This window comes from Panthera onca, chromosome B2, assembly GCF_046562875.1.
Source record: "Panthera onca isolate mPanOnc1 chromosome B2, mPanOnc1 haplotype 2, whole genome shotgun sequence".
Classification (NCBI taxonomy): domain Eukaryota; kingdom Metazoa; phylum Chordata; class Mammalia; order Carnivora; family Felidae; genus Panthera; species Panthera onca.
The window spans coordinates 43,735,634-43,759,634 of record NC_138343.1 but is presented as its reverse complement, the minus strand read 5'-3'; the positions used below and the strand labels follow the sequence as shown (position 1 = coordinate 43,759,634).

At 41.3% G+C, this 24,001-nt stretch overlaps 1 protein-coding gene across 2 annotated transcripts; it reads right to left on the bottom strand.

The window, feature by feature from the left end:
* Nucleotides 1-4,796: 4,796 nt before the first annotated feature.
* On the bottom strand, nt 4,797-18,396 carry ENPP4 (ectonucleotide pyrophosphatase/phosphodiesterase 4). 2 transcript variants are annotated; one of them, XM_060615649.3, is made up of 4 exons: nt 18,163-18,396; nt 11,230-12,088; nt 10,416-10,586; nt 4,797-8,435 (listed from the first exon to the last, which is right to left on the bottom strand). In XM_060615649.3, the coding sequence occupies exons 2-4, from the start codon at nt 12,053-12,055 to the stop codon at nt 8,071-8,073; spliced, it is 1,362 nt and encodes a 453-aa protein (XP_060471632.1). In that variant the 5' UTR covers nt 12,056-12,088; nt 18,163-18,396; the 3' UTR covers nt 4,797-8,070. The 2 variants fall into 2 exon arrangements, with proteins under 2 accessions (XP_060471632.1, XP_060471633.1); XM_060615650.3 differs by lacking the exon at nt 18,163-18,396 and adding an exon at nt 17,942-18,156.
* Nucleotides 18,397-24,001: the final 5,605 nt, after the last annotated feature.

Genomic DNA, 24,001 nt, shown 5'->3' with positions numbered 1-24,001 from the left:
TGCTTTTTCCTCATTTATTAACATGATTTTGTTTTCCTTCTTATCAAGATAGAGGTTAACATTGACTTTCAAATATCAAAACTAATGTTGCACTTCTGGGATAAACTTTGCTTGTTAATGTGTATTATCCTTTTGAAATACTCAGAGCTGCCAAACTCAATTAGGTATTTTGTTAAAGAATTTTTGCTCATAGGCAAATTGGTCTGTGGTTTTCTTTTAACATCCTTGTCAGATTTGGGTACCGGTGTCATACTGGTCTCATAAAACCAGTTTGGATATGTTTCTTTATGCTCTGTTTCCTGTAAGAGTTTGTGTAAAATAATTTCCTCCTTAAATGTGTGACAGAACTGGGGTGCCTGGGTGGCTCAGTCGGTTAAGCGCCTAACTCGATTTCAGCGCATGATCTCATAGCTTCCTGAGTTCAAGCCCCCTATCGGGCTCCATGCTAACAGCACAGAGCCTGCTTGGGATTTTCTCTGCCTCTGTCTGTACCCCTCCCCTCCTCCCCTGAGTGCATGCGTGCTGTGTGAATGAATGAATGAATGAATGAATGAATGATTTTTTAAGAAATGTGTGATAGAACTAATCAGGGAAACCACCTGGACTTGGGAGTTTTCTTTGTGGGGATGTTTTCGATAAGAAATTAATTTTTGTGATAGACATAAGGTTATTAAGATTTTCTCTTTGATTTTGTATCAGTTTTAGTTGTATTTTTCAAGGAATTGGTTCATTTTATCAAAATTGACAAACTTAATGGCACATTTCCTTGATATCCTTTTGAAATAAGTAGGATCTAGAAGTGATGGCCCCTCTTTTATTACTGATATTACCAATTGGTGCTACCTCCCTTTTATTTCAGTCAATCTTGTTAGGGCCTTGTCAGTTTTACCATTTAAAATTCCAAAATTTAGCTTTATTATTTGTCTTTTCTATTCCATTAATTCTGATTTTATATTTATTATTTCTTTTTTTCCACTCGCTTTGAATTATTTTCCTCATCTTAAACTAGCCTCCTACAGTGGAAGCTTAAATCATTAATTTTGAACCTTTCTCCCTCTCAAAGACAAGCATTCAAAGTTAGAAATGTCTATCTAAGTGCTGCGTTGGCTACATTCTACAGAGTTTGGTATGCTATTTAGAAGTGCATTGTTTAATATTCAAGGCTTCTCTAGATCTCATTGTTACTGAATCTATCAATCCATTGTGGTCAGAAAACATGCTTTGTAAGACTGCAATCCTTTGAGATTATTTACTGAGCCTTGTTTCATTGTCTTGCATAGGATCTATCTTGGTGATAATTCCGTGTGCACTTGAAAAAGAACATGTCTTTTATGGTTGGGGCTGTAATCTCTAAATGCCATGTAAGTGAATATGGTTGATATCACCACTCAGGTCTTCTACACCCTTACTGATTTTTTTCTTGGTCTAGTTGTATCAATTATTTAAGAGAGGAGAACTAAACTCTTCAGTTATGTTTATGGAGTCTTCCTTGAGTTCATCACTTTTTGATTCACGAACTTTTTTTTTTTTGTTTTAATGTTTATTTTTGAGAGAGAGACACAGAGTGCGAGTGGGGGAGGGGCAGAGAGAGAGAGGCAGACACAGAATCCGAAGCAGGCTCCAGGCTCTGAGCTGTCAGCACAGAGTCCGACGCGGGGCTTGAACCCACAAACTGTGAGCTCATGACCTGAGCCAAAGTCAGACGCTGAACCGACTGAGCCACCAAGACGCCCCTGATTCACAAGCTTTTTAAGTTCTGCTTTTTAGGTATGAACCCTTAGAATTGTCTTCTTGATATATTTGTCTTTTTGTCATGGTGAAATGTCCCTATCTCTGAAAATTCTTGTCTTGAAGATGACTTTATTCCAGCTATCACATGGTTAGTTTACATGGTGTGTCCTTTTCTGTCCTTTTACTTTCAATCTGCCTTTGTATTTAAAGGGTAGGCTACATACAGCTGGCTCTTTTTTTCATCCAGTCTGACACTCTCTGATATTTAATGGGAATGTTGTCTATTTACATTTAGTGATTGATATGGTTGAGTTTCCATTTTGCTTCCCTCCCCATTCTATATTGGTCTATAGTTTCATTGGGGGGGGGTGCTTTTATCAGGTTTTATATCCATGTTATAGTCACCTCAAAAACCCACATATTTTTTTTTCTAAAGCATGTTTTATGAGGCTAATGTAACATTGATAATCAAGCCTAATGAAGAGGCAATGAGCAAGATTCTTAGCTTTGGGGTCTGTACCCTGTTGTACAATAGTTTATAATTTGCCCAATCTCTGATTCAGAAATTGGTTTTCGTGTCCTTTCTCTACGGAAATCAGTTGTGTTCATCTTTTTCCTAGGAAATTATCCATTTTGTCTGTATTTCCAAACTTATTTGTGCCAAATAGTATAAAGTAGGCTTAATATTTTTCAATGTTCTGCTGGTCTCTTTTTCATCTATGTTTTCTCTCCTTCCACACTTCCACCCGGTTTTTTATGTTGGCTTCCAGGCCCTCCACTGCCTCTTCCAGAATTTACAGATGCCATCGGGGGCTCCTTTTTTTTACATTTCCCCCTTCTTGTGAATTGTGGCCTCTTGATCCCTCACTTTCTTCGTAATTTTTCAGTGCTTTAGCACAGGTCTTTTATACTTTGTCCAGATTTTTCCAAGTCCTCACCAAGAGGGTTGGTTTGAATTACATACTCCATCATTTTACTGAAAACAGAACTTTTATTATTTTAAAAAAAAAAAAGGCTTAACAAAAATTTGGTGTACAAGACCTCTCTCTCCTCGGTGGAAAATTCAAACAACGTGTAAGTCTAGTACTGGGTCTGGGTCTAACCAGTATGAACCATTTTACAAAATATGTTTGTAGAGTGGGGTTGTCTGGATTTGCTTTGGGGTTAATTTCCATTGATCCTCTCCACCAGCCTCCGCTATGAACGTGAAGTTGAGTAAGCCTGGTAGGGAAGAAAAGAATGCCGACTGGGTCCCTGGCAACTCAGCTCTTTACCACAGGAGGGCAGTCTGAACTGGAGACGTCTGTAAACCATCACTGGGGCGCTGTCACCCGAGGAGCTCCCTGGATTCAGTTTAATGGTGGAAATCAGATTTCTGTAGTCAAGGAGGTAGAAGATACCTGGACAAGTAGAAGGCCTGCCTGGCAGTCGGGCTTGATTTTTGGGTAGGACTCGGCCCTTGCCAGGTAATGTGGCCATGGGGGATGAGTCACATCTCTGAGTTATTTTGGCCGCCACCACCCCCTGCACACACACATCCATTAAGAATACGGAACACGTTCTGATCAGCATCTCTGTGGGAGGTTTTTGCCTTAATGTCTTCGTTTTTCTTGAAAGATATGAAGCAAACCATTCAACTAAAAAAAATATTCACGGAACAATGAAAAATGAAACTCCAAAGGGTTTATGCCAAAAAGCAAACCAGTCCTCTGCAGCCTAACTCGACAGGACCCAACAGGCTCGTTTGGATTCTCCTGTTCTCTGAAGCTGTGCATGTTTGTGTGTGTGTTGGGGGAGGGAGGACGGTAACAACACCCAAGTACAGGCACCAAGGAAGCTGGGGGTCAGGGAAAGAGGTGTGACGCTGGCATCCAAACTTCAGGAAGCACACGGCCTGGAAAATGGTTCTGTATCCAAGGATCTCAGCAGCAAGAGTTAAACCATGAGTAGACAGAATTTGTTGGTATAGAAGTTTTACCACTTGTGAGATGCAGCAGAGCTCTCTTCCCAAGTACCTTTTACTCGTTTCCTCCCACAGTTCCTAGCAGTGTTTGCTTAGTATGAATATAGGGAATGAATTTATCACTGCTCTACTAGAGGAAAACTTTGTGGAATCTATACTCAATTAGTATGCCTATTTACAAAACACAGTTTAACTACTTCTATGGCTATTGACAAAACATAGTTTAAATACTATAATCCCCCCTTCACCTCTAGAGTTTTGTAATCAGCTTTTTCAAACTTCTTCCCTTCTGTACATGAAGAAGTTACAGTTTTGGAAGCTGTACAAAATTTATCTTGGCCTTCTTTCCAATGATGTCCTCATGCTAGATTGTATACTTATACACTGTTTTGAAAAGCTGGTTGAGGGGGGGCACCTGGATGGCTCAGTCAGTTAAGCTTCCAACTCTTGATTTTGGCTCAGTTCATGATCTTACAGTTCGTGGGTTTGAGCCCCGCACTGGGCTCTGCATTGACAGCACAGAGCCTGCTTGGGATTCTCTCTCTCTCTCTCTCTCTCTCTCTCTCTCTGTCCCTCCCTGCTCACATTTCCTCTCTCTTTCAAAATAAATATTTAAAAAAATAAGAAAAATAAAAATTTGGTTAAATATTTACATACTTAATCCTGGCTTTAAAAAAAAGTCTGCAGGGGCGCCTGGGTGGCTCAGTCGGTTAAGCGTCCGACTTCATCTCAGGTCACGATCTCGCGGTCTGTGAGTTCGAGCCCCGCGTCGGGCTCTGGGCTGATGGCTGAGAGCCTGGAGCCTGCTTCCGATTCTGTGTCTCCCTCTCTCTCTGCCCCTCCCCCGTTCATGCTCTGTCTCTCTCTGTCTCAAAAATAAATAAACTTAATAAAAATAAAAAATTAAAAAAGTCTCTAATGAACACCCATGTGGATTTTTGCAGTAGTACTGGGTCAGGTCAACATCTATCACCGTGTGTGTATTTTGCAGGGTGACAAATTAAAAAATCAGTAACACTGCATTCTATATTTAATAATTACAGTAAAAATGTTTTTATTCACATAAAATTTTTTAATCATAAGCAAAGTCATTCACTATGGATTCAAACAATATAGTCAAAATATATTTTACTTCAACTTAAGGCACCACATAAAGACTTCTTTAAAGCATACTCATGTCATTTTATTTACACGCTATTTTAGGAAATGACCATAAAATCCACACCTTCCATCTCATCTTTGTCCTTCACTTGTAACTTTATGCATTCGCAATGAAGCAGAACCTCCAAATAAAAGGAATTAAATGCCATCATCCTTAAATCTTACCAGATACGGACAAGAGGGGGAGCCACCCAAGAACAATACAAAGGCATGTTTAATCCTTTAATATTCCAAGAATTTATCTTTAAATTCTTACACCAAGCTTGATGAAACCGTAACACAAGGCCTACAATACAGAGCACTGAAATAATTTACATTCGAATTTTATTGCTGTTTACCAGAAGAACTCGCACCTTAATAACAGAACTGTCCTTATAAATGTACTTATTCCGGAAGGCAGCTGTGCTCATCACTATACCACCAACGCATAAATGTACTTACTCTGAATTCACTCACTGAATTAACAAAAACTACTTAATAAAAAGTGTTCCTGGGGCACCTGTGTGGCTCAGTTGGTTGAGCGTCCGGCTTCGGCTCGGGTCATGATCTCACAGCTCGTGGGTTCGAGCCCCGCATCGGGCTCTGTGCTGACAGCTCAGACCCTGGAGCCTGCTTCGGATTTTGTGTCTCCCTCTCTCTCTGCCACTAACCCACTCGCATTCTGTCTCTGTCTCTGTCTCTCTCAAAAATAAATAAACATTAAAAAAGAATTAAAAAAAAAAAAAGTGTTCCTATTACCTTTGAGTATTGTTGTCATCAACAGTTAAGTGTTTCCCAGAGCCAAATACTTCCTATCACCCAGAAAACATGTCAGGACACATAGGAGTCACTTATTTAACAAAATCCACACCAAAACCTTAATGTAAAGGGCTGGCTTCGCTAAAAGATTTTCTCAGAGCACGAGAGGAGTCATTGGCTTTAACGATGATAATTTTTCAAAGATACAAATGAATTAACACAAAGTTCAATAATATATAAACGTCTCTTTGATCAAATAAATACTGTTTTGTCCCCTCAGCATATATACATAAAAAATTTTACAATTTTAAAGTTAATATTTTGAGAATGGAATGAAAGACAAATATGTAAAGGTCTTATTCAAAAGGGTAAGACACTGACAGGCTCTTTCATCCTGTATGAAGTCCACTCACCACAGGCTGGATGCTGTGTATAGATTTCTGAAACTCCTAACCACCAAACTAATGCGATCACGAAAACTCACGGCATTGTAGGGACCAAGCTCTATTGGGCTAGTATGAAATATTCTGCTATTTTAGATACTTCAAAATGTGTCTACTGTTTTAAATGTGGCTGTTCCAGTCTTTTTTTTTTTTTTTTTTTAATGGAAATTGAAATAGAAAATTTTCTTTTATTTTGTTCAGAAAAACTATTAAGTTTAGGGTAACTTTTATGTGAGGGAAAAAAATCAAAATTTGTCAAAAAGCAAAATTAGTCCTATTGGTTTTATTTCATTTGTTTATTATGCTGTTCTTAACACAGTCCACTTATGACCAATAGCATGGACTATTTATGCAGGTTGTAGAAATGCTTCTCAAGAACCCCCAAAACAATAGGCATCAAATGCTAGGATCACAAAATTAGCAGTGACCAAATAGGATGAATTATATGTTTGATGACTGGCAGCATTTTTCTTTACTATCATAGAAAATCAACATTTAACTGGGCTGCATATTTGCTGTAGATAATTTATTTTTATCTGAAAGACAGATACCCAGTTTATTTTATATTGTCAAAACTTTCAAGTTCACACTATTAATGGCCTGCCTCAGGTCCTGATGGATGGTTCTTAAAGCCAGTTTTTTCTTTAACAGATACAACTCAGTTTCCGCACATTAATTTTGATTATTAGAAAGTACCACCTAGCAAGGTGGGATGGTGATTCTTCACAGCAAATCCTTAGCTCTGAACACGTATGTTTACAAAAACAGGAGCAGAGTGATTATTTCTATGAACCAAACACTGAAAAAAAAAGCAGAGGTGGCACTCAGGCTACAGAATGTTAACAGTGCTTAGAGTTTAAGCTTAAATTCTGCCACTTAACATATGAATAGTGGAAAAGATCAAAAGATACCAAATCCCATGCCTAAAAAGTAAGGCATAATGTCCCAAAGGTTAAGTATCAAAATCTCTCTTCCTCGTTCTGACCCAATTGAAACCAGATTTGTATTTAGGTCATCAGTTTTTCTGAAGGACTTGGATACCTCTGGCCATAATAAACATGAGAAAGTAAAAAATGGTAACAAAAGCCGATGAATTTTCTTCAGTTAGGATTTTAGCTTGGGAGTCAGAAGAAAGTAAACAAATATGAAGTGCAATTATACCGTCTGCCTGACAGCCACGTTCTGTGGAAGTCAGCCTACAGACCAGCCTACCTCTGACACTTTCTGTAAGTCACAGGAAGTCTGCATACTCGTGCACACAAACACACTTGCGCACACACAAATGAATAACTTACGCGAAGGCGCTAAGCACAGAGGAAAGCAATTCTATTTTCTTAGTTTCTTATTAGCAACAATCTTCAAAAGAGATCTTTTGAGGCTTCAACAGCTTACGGGTCTAAACAAAGACGCAATGGTGGAGACTGAGGCTTTGTATCACATGGTCTTTGTGTTGTGTTTTATAATAGCTTTTCTTAAAATAATTTCTTCACATGCTAGATCTGTTCTGCCCGGTTAACTGATTTTATTAACCATCACAGAGGTTTTCCTACGTCACAGGTGAACTTAGGATACAGACTCTATTAAGGTTAATAAGTATAAAAATATAGAAAACTTTTCCTTCCTGATACACAAAATCCTCTAACAGCATAAAGATGTCTGTTGTTTCGGTTACAAATATAAAAATTTATTAGAAAAGCATGCCTACTAAATTTTGGTATATTTTCCTTTAAAATTGTGTCAAATCTTCATTGCAAAAAAAAGGCAGAGGCAGTATTTTTCTTAAAAAAAGTTTCTAGTTAGAGAACTAGGTGGTGTTAGCTAATGATTTACTAGCAATTTTAACTATGGTCAGGGCTTTTCTGTATTAGCTGATGCACCAAAACAAAGCACAGGGAAAAACAAAATAACTCTAGCATGCTTGGTCTAAGTTCTTTGTCTTTCAAAGTAGATTTTTCATAGTTATAACACCATCCCTTGAATGTATCCTTGGTTTCATGTATAATTAAAGATACTCTGTATAAATTCCAGCAAGTATTACTCAATTAGGGGATCATCATCGTCTTCCTGCAGCTGAAGTCGGGAAAACGGACGGGGTACAGACAGTCTATTCTGCATGATTATTATGAGGCCTGTTAGCGTGGTTAAGACCAAGAGCGCACCGATAACAATTCCAACGGCTTCTGGGAGATTAATGCACCACTGGTCAACTAACAAACACTTAGTGTGACCAAAGGTTCCATTATTGGGACGTGGTTTTAATCCCAGGATGTGGCACATCATTGGGTAAATATCCACACTGTTAATTGTGTTGTGTTTGTAGCCTTTGTGAAATGCAGGTCCGTGGGCAGCTAGAAACGGATGCATACTAGACAAAGAATTATCATAACCATGGTCACCTACTGAAAAAAAGAACAAAATTATGTTAGTTCTTAACAGAAAGAATGATCTTTCTATTACAAAATAACTTGCTTCCAATGGAAATATGCTGATTCTTGCCAGTGTAATTCCCATCTGTTAAAATTAATTCCAATTAATTTGGACCAGATGGGGGCTAGAAATAAAATTTTCAGTTTTTTTCAACTCAGCCATGTCCCCATTTCACACAGACACACATACCGCTTTTCCCAACTGGTCATGACCTGAGACTTTAAAACTATTTCTTGACTTCAGGTACCTATCTTTCAGTTCTGGCCCCACTTATTTCACCCTTCAATTTCCAGAACCGTCTGCATGCAAAGAGCACTAGTGATTATAAAAGAAAAAGAGTGGGTGGGCTGAGGGTCCTAAATAACTGGAGAGCAAAAGTGAGTGCGTCCAGTGAATGGGGAAGAAGTGAACCTGCAGCCTTACCCACGTCAATTGCTCCCGTGATAAGAGATGGGATGATACAATATACTGATTTACTGACAGTTAATGGACACCTTAACATCCGGAGGCCACAGAATTGAGAATACAGAAGGGATTCTTGTACTGAATGTGAAGTCTAACCAGATCACCAACCTGTAACTCCAAATCTAACTCAAAGGAAAACATGACAGGATAGTCTCTGATATGACCCCAACACCAGAATCTTAGGTTTTGGCTTTGTGTTGGCAAATATTCCCTTTTAACGTACACCAGTTGGATTTGATAAGCTCCTGGTTTCATATGAAGTGCAAACGACTGAGTGGAAGGCAGATCAGTTTTTGTTATATTAGCCTTTAATTTTATGTTTGAAATATTTCATAATAAAAATAATGCATGTGATCAATAAAAACAGAATAAAACTCTATATATAGACATTACGATTTCAGCAGTGTAAAAATATACGTGTATATGTAATAGCAAAAAAGTATAGAAGGGGGAAACTCCCACAATTCACATCTGTCCGTACCTCTGTATGGAGGGATTATGGATAGTTGTTTTTTTTTCTCGTTTCTAAACTTTTCTGTATTTTCTCAGTTTTCAACAGTGAGTATATAAGCGTAAAGAACATATAAATTCCAATAACCATTATCTTATCCTTGTCTGAAGCTTCTGATGTGCTGTAGATCAGGGGTCTGCATATGACAGCCCCTGGCCAAATTCAGTCCCCTACCTGTTTCAGTAAACAAAATTTCCCTGCAACCCCCCATGTCAGTTCGTTTACATAATGTCTAGGGCTACTTTCCCGTTACAAAGGTGCAATTGAGTAGTTGAGATGGAGACCAGCTGCCTTATAAAGCCTACATATTTACTATCTGGTCTTTTACAGAAATGTTCTGACTCCTGCTACAGACTTGTACAAAGCCAGTTTTTTTTAAAAAGTATTCAAATTGAACTTAACGTATGGATGAATAAGCTTGGGTTCAGGGAAGACCTGTAACTCTCCCCTATTATTTCCTTAGCTTTAGGAGAGATTTTGATACACCTGTTTTGTGTACTTGGTAGGTTTTTGTTTGTTTACCTTCTGAATCTTTCCCAGTGTTCCAAAGAGCAACCGCACTCAGGTAAACGACTTCATCATTGGGGAAAGACTTCGGGATACTTGGACAATGTTTATTAATGCACACAAAAAATAAACAGGCATTTGAACTATCGAATCTGTCCCCTTTTACCGTTTCTTTACTTCTCTGCCATTTTCTACAAGTCAAGAGAACCAACCTTGAACGTTACTGACAGTAACCGCAATGTGGGTAAGAAAGTACATCTACACCTTTGCCGTCAAGGTCACCCACCCTTCTCTAAAGGTGAAATACGGTTTTAAATTGCTGTTGAATGAAAACCTACGAATTATCCAGTCAAAAAGTGAACTGATTATACAGTGTTAAAGTCTCTAAATCAAAGCACCCTGTTAATAGAAATATGTCACAATGTGTGATTTATCCCCAGGATACAACAGATATATCCTAAATACTTACATTTTGGTAATGATTTATTTAACACAATTGTCCAGCCTTCATCAGCAACCAAAATAATAGGCTGAATTCGATTATTATGTTGGTAATGAAATCTGGCAGGAATGTCTTCTTTGAGATAAACATTCATGTGAGGGCTACAGACTTTCAGTTTGTTATAAACCTCTGTTGTATCTGGAAGAAAAAGGAAACAGTAAAGGAAAAAAATCACAATTGAATGATAAGGAAAATAAGTATTTCTAACCAGAATGATTGGAAATAAATTCTGAACAATACCATCGATTAAATCACTCTTAATTCTTAAAAATTCAGAGCAATAATAATTATGTGACATTGTTGGGGATGGACAGACAGACACAGACACACTTCTATCTTTCCAAGCATTCACATATCTCTTTTTTCATTTTGTGACTCTCCCTGGTAGGCTTTTATACAAAAGGGGACAATTTTTATGTATAGCTTCCTAAGGAAAGATGAAATAATTACATATTATTACGAATTCTAAGATCAGTAGACAAAGAATATATCTCACACAAATATCCCAGATGTTTTTAAAGGACAACAATGTCCTTTTCCATTAGTGTGAATAATGAAGAAACACATCAAAAGGCAGAGAAATAATCTCCTTGAACATGAACCTTAAACTAACTGCTTCAAGACTTACAAATTAAGGGGGAAAACCCAGAATCTCACTCTGAGCAAGTTTACGAATATATGGTACCGTACTACAGAAAGCCAGAGCCGCATTCTTTGACACGCCCTCCTCCTCGTTCAATTGCCCCCTTCCCAAATATCCCTCAGCTAAAAGTTTACTTACTTATTTTAGGAAGTACAGCAGCAACTGGAGTCAAATCTATAAGAGCGTAGCTTGAATTATCAATGCAGCGATCCAAGTTGATCAGTCTGTCCTTAGAGCACTGGGTCATCCCATGATCACTTGTAATGATCACATTCAGATTTTCCCACAATCCTAGCACCTTGAGTTTGTGGACTAGCTCACCAATAAGGTCATCTATTTCTTTCAACACTCTGTACATGTTTTCTTTATCTTCGGGTCCATATTTGTGGCCACTTGCGTCTGGTTCTTCCCAGTAGAGGGTTGCAAAGGTGACTGGTGGATTTGAATTGATGAGCCACGTGGTAATATTATTTAGCCTCTCCTCAAATGACACTGAAGAGCTATAATTCATAAAATAGGAAGGTGTGGTATTGTGAATGGGCACGTCAGTACCAGGCCACATAGCAGCAGCACTGGATCTGTTTTCCTGAAGCTGATTGGTCACCCAAATAGGTACGGCCTCATTCCACCAAAAAGGATCCTTGTCATCAAGGTCAGAAAAATGTTTCTTCGTGACTACGTCATACATGGAATTAGCCACAATGCCATGGCTTTCTTCATACAAGCCTGTCACGATACTGTAGTGGTTTGGAAATGTTTTTGTGATAAAAACATTTTTAACATGTTCCACCAGGACTCCTTCTTTGATAAAATTCTGGAGATGGGGAAATTCATAGTTCTGTAGATAGTCAGCTCTGAAACCATCAAAGGACACCAGTAGTAACTTGGGTGGCAAACTATGGGAAGAGTTACCTCTACAACCAGTTATAAGTCCAGAAAATAAAAGTATTACTAATGACTTCATAATGAATGTGTTGAAGGAGAGCAATCAGGGTTCCTAAAATATAAAAACACAGTTCATAAGTAGTAGTGCTGCTTTGATTTGGATTCAGTTTCAGAAGTTTAGCCATCAGGAGAAGAGAATCAAAATTTATAAACTTTCATATACCAGCTTCATATCTACTTAAAATTACACAATGCCATTTACTGAAAGATAATTGAATAAAGCTAAAATTGGGGGCGAAAACTGTCTTTACTTGTCCAATTTCCTATTTATGTACGTCCTGCTCCACCCTTCATGCTCTGAAGGGGATACAGACCGCTCTGACACTCCACACAGATATTCCTGTTTGGTGGCCTTGCTTGTCTGTAGTAGCAGAAATTATCCTAAAAACTTAATAAGAACAGGGGCACCGGGCTGGCTCACTCAGTGGAACACGAGACTCTTGATCACAGGGTATAAGTTCAAGCCCCATGTTGGGTGTAGAGATCACTTAAAAATAAAATCTTGAAAAAAAAAAAAAAAAAAAAGACTTACTAAGAACAGATAAAAGAAAGAAAAATGATCCCTTTGCACAAAACAGAAATAATACCAAGCCTTCAGGGGCTCCAGAGGAGATTATTTTTCCAGTTTAATGACAAGTACTCTATGTTTCTTTTATTTTTTTTTTAATGTTTATTTATTTATTTTGAGAGAGAGAGCACGCATGTGTGAGCACAGGGAGAAAGAATCCCAAGCAGGCTCCACGCTATCAGCACAGAGCCCAATATGGGGCTTGATCTCAAGACTCTGAGATCATGACCGGAGCCGATATCAAGAGTTAGACGCTCAACTGACTGAGCCACCCAGGCGCCCCCCACCCCCAAGTTCCTTCTAACCCACAGAAATAAGTGGTGGAAATGTTACCATATTGGCTCATCACCAGTTCCTGTTGAAGATACTGGCAGGAAAAGAAGGATAAGAAATAAATATTACTTGAGTAAAAGATCTCGTCTCAATCTATACGTTCCCAGTATTTACATGAGGTTGACAGACAAAGCCTACAGGGACTTGGATGCTGTACTAACTTCTGAAGAAATCCAACAGCTGCTGAAATGACTTTCATCACCATATCCCTTAAACTTCCTTTTTACTATCAAGAACATAACCATTCTCCCTAACACCCCAGGCTCATAGCTCTCCCTGATTTTTCATTATTTTTTTCTGACAATCCACTGATTATAAAAATAGCTTTCCCATAATAAATCTCCCTGCCTTCAGTCTCTATCATCTTTGGTCCTTAAGAAAGCAGGGTAGGTGATTTAAGCAGGATGGTCCACTTTAGACGGAGGGGATATCTCTTTCATTGCAATAGGAGAGAGAGGGAGCGAAGGCTAAGTTAGCTAACAGGTGTGAGGGCTGGAGATGAAGGGAGCTGCATTCTCTGTGTTCCAAGAGGTAGGGGTGATTATTGAGAGCGAGTAGGGTGGTAAAAGGTTCAGGGTTTTGAGAATCACAGAGAATGTCTAAGTGGCCAACGTGGAGAACGGGAGAGGGTACAGGGAAACAGGGAGGACTGGTGGCCAAAGTTGACCGCGGGCGTCATGAATTGTTAGAGACACTGTTGACCGGTTTTCTCTAGCAATTCGGCGGCCCCAGCACAGGCACGAACAGGCAGCCAATCCTGCCTGCGCGTGAGACTCTGCCGGAAACTGAAGTATAATGAAGGAAGCTGAAGGTCCTACGGAGTGACTGAAGTCTGAACTGCAGCGCTTAAGATGAAACCGATACAGATGTGCAAAGTGGAAAGGCTCCTGGACTGGAGGTTCTTTTCTTTCTTTCTTTCTTTTTTTAAGTTTAGTTATTTTGAGAGAGCGAGCGAGAGCATGTGCGTGTGAGTGGGGGAGGGGCAGAGAAAGACAGGGACGGAGGATCAAAAGTGGGCTCTGTTGTGACAACAGAGAGCCCGATCTGGGGCTCGCACCCACGAACCGGGAGATCATGACCTGAGCCGAAGTTGGTGCTTAACCGACTGAGCCACCCAGGTGCCCCCCGACCGGAGGTTTTGATGGAAGCTGCAAGAATGTGAGACTGTGGTCAGAGTGAGGTGAGTGAAGTCACTATTTCAGAGTAAGACCCAAGGTATGGCTGCCGGAGAGACGGGGGGTGGGGTATGTGCCTGGAGGTCCCAGGTGTAAGCAGCAGTGAGCTGACATGATGATTAAGTTCATGAGCCGTTTGGGTGTTCTTCTTTCTCCCAACTAAACTGCAATGACTTGAAGACAGAGACTTTCTTTCCTTCAAACACACCACCAGGTAGATGATCTCTGTATGTACCGTCATTCAAACGTTTGTTGACTGAAGCTCTGACCCTCTCGGAACCAGGGACTCAACAATTGCAAACATCAGAAAGGCACAGCATCTTGTCAGTGAGGATCTCTGGGCCTGCAAAGTCTACCATTTTAACCCGAGACGGGCTACCTTCGGGGTGTGGTGCACGGACCATCCGTTGCTGATGCCATCCAGGAAACCAAAACCAGTACAGAATGGCAAAATCAAATCACTGCTCCAAAGAAAAGAGTTAAGAGACACTCTGCACAGACACAGCCCCGGCTACAGCTCAGCAATATCAACTCTCAAGAATCAAGACAGACAGCAGCATTTCTCTTTCCATTCGGTATTTGGTGCTCCTGACCTAGTGTTTAGGCACAACTCGCCTCCTCCCTCGGACCGTCAGCACAAGTGCGGCCATACCACAATGCTGTGCAGGCTGCTGCCCTGGGTTCCAGCAATCTTAGAACTTGCGTGGAGACCATGAAAGCTGAACTTGGCGGATTCCCTGTTTTCTCTTGAGGTACAGCTACATTCCCAGGCACAAATGTTTGTTTCCAGAAAGAGTGAACTACAACAGCAAACAGGTGGTGCGGTATCTTACAGACACTCCTAAATATATTTTTTAAAACCATAATCTACTGCCCTGGCTCTTTCCCTCAGTAACCAGTTGACATTCGCCACCAATCCCACCACACAGGCAGCTCTGCAGGCAAGTCAGGTCTGATGCATACCAGGCCGAATGCACTCTCTGCACCTCCAAGTCTTTTTCCCTTCCTTAGGTCCCCAAACCTGTAAAACAGCCTCCCCGTTGTCTCACCACAGAGCTGCCCTGGGTAAAGCTGCCCTGTTGCCAGCCTTGTCAATTCTCTTTGCATATCATCTATGACAGCACAGTAGACCTAAAAATCACTGAGGGAAGCTCCTTACAAGTGCAGCTGCCCAGTCTTTACACCTGGAAAATTCCGGCTCAGTCAAGCTGGAGTAAAAGCCAGGAACTTGCATTTTGAACACTGTATGGCAGAGCCATACAATGGAATATTATTTGGCAATAAAAAGGAATGAACATATGCTACAACTTGGGAGAAACCTTGAAGCATGTGAAGTCAAAGAAGGTGCTCACAAAAGATCTCTTACTGTAGGACTTTTTAGAGGAAATACCTAGGATAAGCAAATCTCTTCGAGATGGAAAGTACATTAGTAGTGCCTGGGCCAAGGGGCTGGGGAGAAATGAGGAGGAAATTCCAATGGGCAGGAGGTATCTTTTGGGGGTGATGAAACTGCTCTCATATTGACTGTGGTGATGGCTCCAGGACTCCACAAAACTGCACACTTTAAATGAGTGAACTGGATAATATGTGAATTCTATCTCAATAAAACTATTGTATTAACAACAACAACAAAAAAGGAGGGAATGAAATTGTCATCTTAAAAGCATCTGAAATGCCCTGCCAGAAAACGGGAAACATCTTTGATGTCTCAATTTACCTCCAAAATTGTGTGAAATCTGTACTCCATAATTCAGACCTGGGGTGTTTTAACATGAAAATGTCTTATACCACCTTCCAAATGCAAAACAACAGCAAAATGAAAACCTGTGTCTGACCCTCTTTCTCAAAAAACATACAAGTCAAAATCTTCCTTCTCCAAATCTTGAATGAAAAGGATGTTCAAGGTATACGTGCTATTCATCCTGGGGTTCAGGAATGTGTTAGCACACTGTTAGGATCCTCGTCCCCAGGCTTAGAAGCACAGAGTGGAAAGACTGTAGGCTCCGAAATCAGAACGATCCCAGAACTTGAGCTCACATTTAGTAGATGGGCAACAGTGGGCAGATTTAACTTCTCTCAGATTTAGTTTCAGTGTTTGTGAAATGGGGGTGCATACAGTGTTACAGGACAGGCTCTCACGTTTAAGTTTCCCTTTATCCATTTGAATTACAAAGCTGTTATGTTAGGAGAAAGTCTGTACTACGATGGGCAGAATAACATTATTGTGCCACTATAAAATAATTAGAAATAATTTAGTCCAACCCCTTCTTTTCACATGTAAGGGAGCTGAAGTCCAGTGATTGGCCAAGCTCAGAAAGCAATTTAGCAACTTTACTATGCCCTTACTAATTCACGCCCTCAACAAGTTTACAAGTCTCATAACAGTGAGTTCACAAAACTAGTAATAAACTCCCAACAATTACCAAAACCTTTCATGTCAGAGCATCCTTCATTAACAGTGCCCATATCTATGTCTACTGCCTTCTGTTTCGTTCTAACAGGGGGTGTCAATCTATTCGCCACAAAATACCGGTGAGAAGTTCTCAAGTAATTTGCAAGAACTCAAAATCACTACACGTTACATATTACTAAACTTTGAGAAAAATTCTGTAATTTTTCAAACAAAAAAAAAAAAAATAGCAGAGGGAAGAAAAAAAAGCAGACTCATCCGGACTATACTCAAACATCCCAACAGCAGCCAGAAGTAGTAAGTAGTTGTCTTCAATTCAGGGGACAGAACATGCTCCAAGTCTTCTGGGATGATTTTTTTACCTGGGTGGAATGCATGTCAGACAATTCGCACTGGCATTCTTAGCCCGTGTGAAGTTGGGAGAGGAGACTGTAACAGTTACAGGAAATGGTGAAAGGTATTTGTCACCATTAGCTTGCCATCTGCTCTGTAATACAAAAGCTCTAAAGACTTTACAAATATGTATAATTAAACTTTTATACAGCTTTGAAATAAAATAACATTATTGTCTATGGGCCTGGGGAACTTTGGTGATTTCCTCTAGATTATTATTATTTTCTTGGTGTTTAAAGAAAAAAACGTAACTCCTCTTTAGAAGATTTACTCAGTCTTAAAAATGCTAGGAGTCTAAGTTATTCTCCAATTTTCAAGGGCTCACAAAATTTTCTAGTGTCTTCAAAACAGCTACTTCTTGTGTTTCTTGTGTTCTCATCAAAACTTCTCCCAAATTACTTTGTGGCTATACTCAAATACTTAAAACAGCTCCTCCTTGCTTTCAAGTGAGTTTAATTTCCTTAAAATAGCTTGGAACAACCTCTGGGGGGAAAGGAAGAAAGGAAAGAAAACCGTAACATTAAAACGAACAGCCGACTTCCTATAACACTGGGCAAGTGTTCAGGCTTCAGTCCAGCAGATCACCTGGTGGTTAAGCAAAACCATTCTGGGGTCTGGGCTGGTATAAACCTGAATCTGTCACTCGCTGCACAATGTTGAATGTCGCTTGACTTCTCTGAGCCTGAATTTCCTCATCTATATAAATGGGACGCTATTATCTCATAAGGTTGCTGTACCAAGAAAAGGAAGCGTTGTTTGGAGAGTGCTTAACAGGGCGTCCAGCCTATAAAAAGCACGTACATGTGATCTTTGCTAACTGGTTTTCTAGGAAATTAGTTCTTACATTTGATTATATAATGACCATGAGCTGTGATCTAATATTCAGATGCAAACGCCCACCCCGCCGCCCGCCTCCCCTCTTTGTCAACGCTGCCCACCTTCGCCGCGGTCAGCCCACTGCCCTCCCTCCCCGCCCTTCACACCACAGTCTCCCCCCCCCCCCCCCCCGCCCCCTTCCCAAAGCACCTGCCAACTGCTCTTTCCGCCTCCCACACGCCCTCTGCCTCGCGGTGCTCAGCTCGGTCCCTGCGCCTCCGGGTCCCTTCGGGGACGTCCCCGCCAGCTCCCCTGAGGCTGGGAGACGGGAGGGGAGGGGGTTCTCACCACCTCCAGTGTCAAATCCCCTGGCGACTGAGGACGTGGGGGCATTTCCCTCCGGAAGGCGGGCGCGCTAGGCTCACACTCACCCGCTGCCGGCACGCGGAACTCAGAACTGTCGGCACGCGGCGCTCGTGGATCCTGGGGGCAAGGGAGACCCGAAGGGACACCGGCGAGGCAGAAATCTTCTTAAGGCGCCTGCGCAATGGCGGGCGCTCCAGCCGCGGTTGTCAACAGCCCCAGCCTCCCCGAGAACCGCTTGGCTGGGGCCGCTACGGATTGTGCGCAGCCGCCCGGCGGGCGACAGCGGAACCTGCTGCCAACCAGCTGGAACCCGGCGGGCGGCGGGGGCTGAGACGTTTCCTCTGATTGGTTCCCGGAGCCGCGTTAAATGTAACTTCCTTTGCAATTGGTTAGATTCCGGTACCACCTGGAGACTTCTGCTTCGGTGGGTTAGCATTGGACCTCGAAGAAGTTCTTTTCTATCTTCCACCACGCCCCTTTCATATCATCCTAGGGCGGGGTGCCCTTCAGGGGAGCTGAAACCCACCGAGTCCAGGAAAGGCCCCTGGCTGTTGCCTCGCCCCCAGTTAATACGCACCTGTTGGCTTTGGTGTCCGCAGGAAAAACGACTTTGGCTGCACCAGAGCCCAGCCCATGTCTGGAGCAGCTTCAGCCACTTCTAATGAATTGGAATAAATACGATGTGATTCTACCCAAAGCACCTGTTTTACTGGAAAAGTGAGCACCTTTACAAGGGAAGTTGAGTACTAGGCAGTTTACCAGTTAGGTTACAAGAAACACAGAAACACAACCCTTGTGGTGGGGAGCCAGCTGAGAAATGGGCACCTCTTTCGACAGATACATAGGGGACTGTGTTCCTGCCTTTAATTGGAAACTTTGTGAAGCGGGAGAATGCAACTTTAAACTTACTACTGGAAAGAATACCAAATAGAAGTAGATTTATTTGTTAACACTTGGGTCACCCTGGTATACTTAATAAAAGTGGGTAGTATCTCTTCTCTCTTTGTATTTGCGGTGCCAAATACAGAACCTGGAGCAGAAAAGGTACCTGCTAAATGTTTATTGAATTTAATGGAGCTTTTGATTCATTTGGTTCTTGCATTCCCTCACTTTAAAATACAAGCTCCGAGGGGCACCTGGGTGGCTCAGTGGGTTAAGTGTCTGACTTCTGCCCAGGTCATGATCTCACCCTCTGTGGGTTGGAGCCCTGCCTCGGGCTCTGTGCTGACAGCTCAGAGCCTGGAACCTGCTTCAGATTCTGTGTCTCCTTCTCTCTCTGCCCCTCCCATGCTTGTGCTCTGTGTCTGTCAATAATAAATAAACATTAAAAAAAACAAACAAAACTCCAAGAGGGTATTTTCTTTCATATTCAATACTGTAGCTCCAGTGGGTACTTTAAAATATGCAATTAAATGAATTAAGAATGTGAATCATATGTCAATTATTTTCAGGCATTGAGGATTTCCTGGGTGTAAACCCAGCACCTGGATTAGTAACCTACAATAGTGGACCTTAGAAACCAAGGTCTAAGTTTTGCACCATGGGTCTGAACTTTAGAACATAGCCATTACCAAACCCCCAGGGTCTGCACGCAGCTTCAGAGACAATGTGGGGCTGGCTGGGTTCTATCGATTATTAGTTCGTACTTTCACAAGTTCATTCCCATTGCAGACCTCACGGCCGGCCTGTGCACGGGTGTATTGGGCTCCTTAGATCCGTGGGGTGTCAGAGCCGGCAGGAGTGGCAGGGGCCATGTCATTCAATCCCTAGAATCTGCCAGACCTGAATTTTAATACTCGCTCTGCCACTCAGTAGCTCAGCAATCTTGGGCCAGTGTCTCAACCTCTTGAGCCTCCATTTCTTCATCTGTAAACCAGCCCTCTTACAGCACCAACCTCTTCGGGTTGTTGTCAAGTAAATGAGATAAAGCAAGTAAAGTACTCAGCACAGTATCTGGCACATGGTAAGTGTTAGCGACCATCATCACTCTGAGCAGAAAAACGGTCCCCACCCTGAACAATGGTCAGGAAAAGTCTGAGTTCTGGGGAAATTTATGTAATGTCCAATGTAGGGGAAATTAATTTTTTTGGCATTCTGACACGAGGTGCATGACTGCTTAAAGAGTAGACAAAACCGACTGATACGAAGGTCAGATGTGGAGCGGAGACGGCAGCTGGATGGGCATCGGGGGAGAAGGTTCCCTTCATCCACGGCCACAGCCCACGTGGCGGGGTCAGAACGGGGAGTCCTATGCGTCTGGTTTCCTTCTTACAGATAATGTCGTTGAGAACAGGGGGACAAAATGATTCCTAAGGATGTTTTGGCACCAAGATTCTGTTATCCTTCAAATATTTACTATTTCAACCACAACTGAAAATGTGTTTTAGATGGACATAACTAACAAGGATATTTATAATCTTGTGAAACAAGAAGTCCAGAGGTAATGTAGGCTTCAGGACTGATTATGTTAGCAACTCAACAGTGTCACCGTGTACTAGATTCTTTTAACTCTCCACTGGGCTATTAACAGACTTGGAATCTGGTTCCTCTAGTAGTAAATATAACAGTTGCAAAAGGAGCCATATGATTCATTTTTCACTTCACTGGGCAACAGAAGTGATTTCTAGGGTTTTTTTTCCCTCTGTCTCAGAAGCCTCCAGCAACCATCTCCTTCGGTTACTTGAACTAGAATTGTGTCATATGCCCAAATCTAAGCCAGCAAAGAATGTGGAATTACCAGGCGATCAATTCAGTCCAAACCTTGAGATGAGATCTTTCCCAAACCGTGCTTCCTTGCTCGACGGGAGTGAGGCAGAGTAAGTGAAAGAAACTCCACCACAAAGCATACTATAGATTCATTGGAGTGATTTAATGATAATAAAAGAAAGCGTAACAGTATCATGAATTTTTCATTTCTGAAGTGATTTTTAGACATATATATATATATATATATATATATATATATATATATATATATAATTGTTTTATTTAGCTGGCAATCTAATAACATTCACTTATAATGTTCTTTCAGCTTCGCTCTTGAAAAAGGAATTTTTTTAAGTTAATTTATTTGTTTTGAGAGAGTGTGTGTGTTCCCGAGCATGTGCGTGGGGGAGAGGCAGAGAGAGAATCCCAAGCAGGCACAGCACACTTCAGAGCCAGGAAAGGGGTTCAAACTCACTAACCTCGAGACCGCAAGCTTAGCAGAAATCAAGAGTCAGATGCTCAACCGACTGAGCCACCCAGGAGCCCCTTGAAAAAGGAATTTTATATAAATCTTAGAAATATGGAGGAAGTTGAAACCCATTTTGTGTTAGAGACTGAAATGTGCAAGGAGCAAGAATCGAAACTCATCATTTACAAATGAATGTTGTGCCTCCAAGAGAACTGACTTGGCTAAATTCACAAAAACGAATTACAATTCGAGTCTTTGCTCCCACAGCCAAAGTCAGGTTTGGAAGCAGTATGTTAGAGGCAGTTTCTCCTTTTCCCCCCATTTACTAGATTCAAGATTTAGCATTAGCATAAAACACTTAAATTTTTTTATCATGTTTTCTAGATCAGAGACATTGCTCTTTATGCAGCTATTTCTTTTTTAAACTCCTAATTGGGGCGCCTAACTCATTGCTGGCAGGAATGGGTCAGAAGTTAGAAGTCACAGAAACAAAGTTTCAGAGGAAAAGCCACACCCTGCCCAAAAGAAAACAATTCCTGTCCACTGCTCCCTCGGATTAAACAACAAAACCGAAACTAGTGAATCGAATCTCAAATCACTTACAGTATTTTAAGTTTCACTTTTTAATATATATTAGATGGTGATGTAAAGACGAAGCCTGTTTTATCTTTAATATAGGGGGTGGAAAGGACGGTGGGAATGACAGTGCTTCAGTGATCTTTGAAAGTTTATTTAACTAAAACTCTCCACCCACCCCATTTTCTGCAAGATTACTTTTTTTTTTTTTAATGTTTTTTATTTTTATTTTTGAGACAGAGACAGAGCATGAACGGGGGAGGGTCAGACAGAGAGGGAGACACAGAATCCGAAGCAGGCTCCAGGCTCTGAGCTGTCAGCACAGAGCCCGACGCGGGGCTCGAACTCACGGACCGCGAGATCATGACCTGAACGAAGTCGGACGCTTAACCGACTGAGCCACCCAGGCGCCCCTGCAAGATTACTTTTTAATAATCTCAATCAAGTAAGATGGTAAACTATTTTTAAATTCTCCTGTTAAAAGTGAATCTGTATTACCCATCATGAACTATACGGTGTTCGACATTCCTCACTCTAAAGGATTTTTTCCAAGTATTTAATAAAGTTGTGCAGGTATAAAGTCTTTTGAGGCTTTCCTAGGTAGAAAGAAACGTGCTCCAATTTTTAAAAAGATATAAAAATAAGTAAGGTTCAGTACCTGCCTTCAAGGACCTCTAATCTAGAAGGGTAAATGGAGAGGACATCTCTCTGTTGGGTTTGCCTGCCCAACATTCGTTTCCTCTTCTCCCGGTGGTTCCTCCAGGAAACCACTTTGTTTTCACATTTAGTCTATGGGAGTCATTTGGGGCTAACCACATCTCCCTTCAGCTCCAGCATGGAGGCCTAGGGTGACCAACGATCCCAATTTTCCTGGAACTGAGGGCTTTCATAGGGCACGGAACTTTTAGTGCTGAAACCAGAAAAGTCCCAGGAAAATTGGAATGAGTTGGTCACTCTCACTCTGACCCAAGCCTGGCTTAGGAGAGCCAATTCCACTCCATTGACCACAGGACTTGGTTCAGTGATGGAGACATGCCCCAGACCAAAGCAAAAAGAGTCAATCCTGAAACTTTTGTTGAAACAGTTGAGGGTCAGTCTTTCAAGAGCTGCTGCTAAATAGGTAGACTATAAGCCTGTGGCAGCTGCTGGTGATCAGTGTTGTCACTGTAAATGGAAAGTCTACCTGGGAATAAAGCCAGCACAGAGAATGCAGAGCCGAGAGAAGGAGCCTGATACCCGATGATGTTGAGTCCTTGGATCCAAGTTTACCTGAAGCTCCATCGCTGAGCTTTTCCATTCACATGGTTCAGTAAGTTCTCCCTTTGCTTAAGCTAATTTTAATTAGGTTTCTATCACTTACATCTCAAAAGGGGATAAGAAAAGCTAATATTTGCTTACATTCCTGTTGGGTAAAGTAAATGCTGTAAGGGAAGCCCAAAAGAGGAAGAGGTTAAATCATGCAGAGGTTACATTCAGCTGTAGGAATCCAAAAATGGATGGAGGACGAGCTGGGTTTTGATTGGTTCTCACAGGTTAGATTGTAGAGTAGTTCCCTCTGGCTGCTGTAACAAATTACTACAAATGTTTTATTTTACAGTTCTGGAAGCCAGAGGTCTAGAATAGGTTGGCAGGGCTGCGATCCTTCTGGAAACTCTCAGGGAGAATCCATTTCCTTGCCTTTTCCAGCTTCTCAAGGCCAAGTACATTCCTTGACTCTTGGCCGCATTCTCTAGCTTCCGAGGCAACAGTGTAGCAGCTTCTAATCTCTCTGACTCTGACTCTTCTGTCCTTTTTTTCCTTATAAAGAACCTTCTGATTACCATTAATTTGGGCCCACCCAGGTAATCCAGGACAACGACTTCCCAACTCAAGGTCCTTATCTTATCACACCTGCAAGGTTCCTTTCTCCCAGCTCTCAGCACAGAGAATGCTTCGAATCCTCTGTCTTCCCCTTGCTCTGCCTGTCCCCTGCTTGCATGCATGCTCTCTCTCTCTCTCTCTCAAAAATAAAATAATCCTTTAAAAAATTAAAATTAAAAAGTCCATATTATTTTTTACATAAAGAAGGAGTTATACCCAATTTGGTAATGAGGTATGAAGCACTGTGCTATTTGTATGGTGGGAATAGGAGTGAGTACAACACTGTCCCTGCC

What these genes read in the sequence shown, in the direction of transcription:
- ENPP4 (XM_060615649.3), bottom strand. Translation starts at nt 12,055, where the DNA reads ATGAAGTCATTAGTAATACTTTTATTTTCTGGACTTATAACTGGTTGT. An exon ending in TGCTGTACTTCCTAAAATAA is followed by an intron (nt 10,587 to 11,229) that starts GTAAGTAAACTT and finishes TTTTTCTTCCAG; the next exon opens with ATACAACAGAGGTTTATAAC. An exon ending in AAATAAATCATTACCAAAAT is followed by an intron (nt 8,436 to 10,415) that starts GTAAGTATTTAG and finishes TCTTTTTTTCAG; the next exon opens with TAGGTGACCATGGTTATGAT.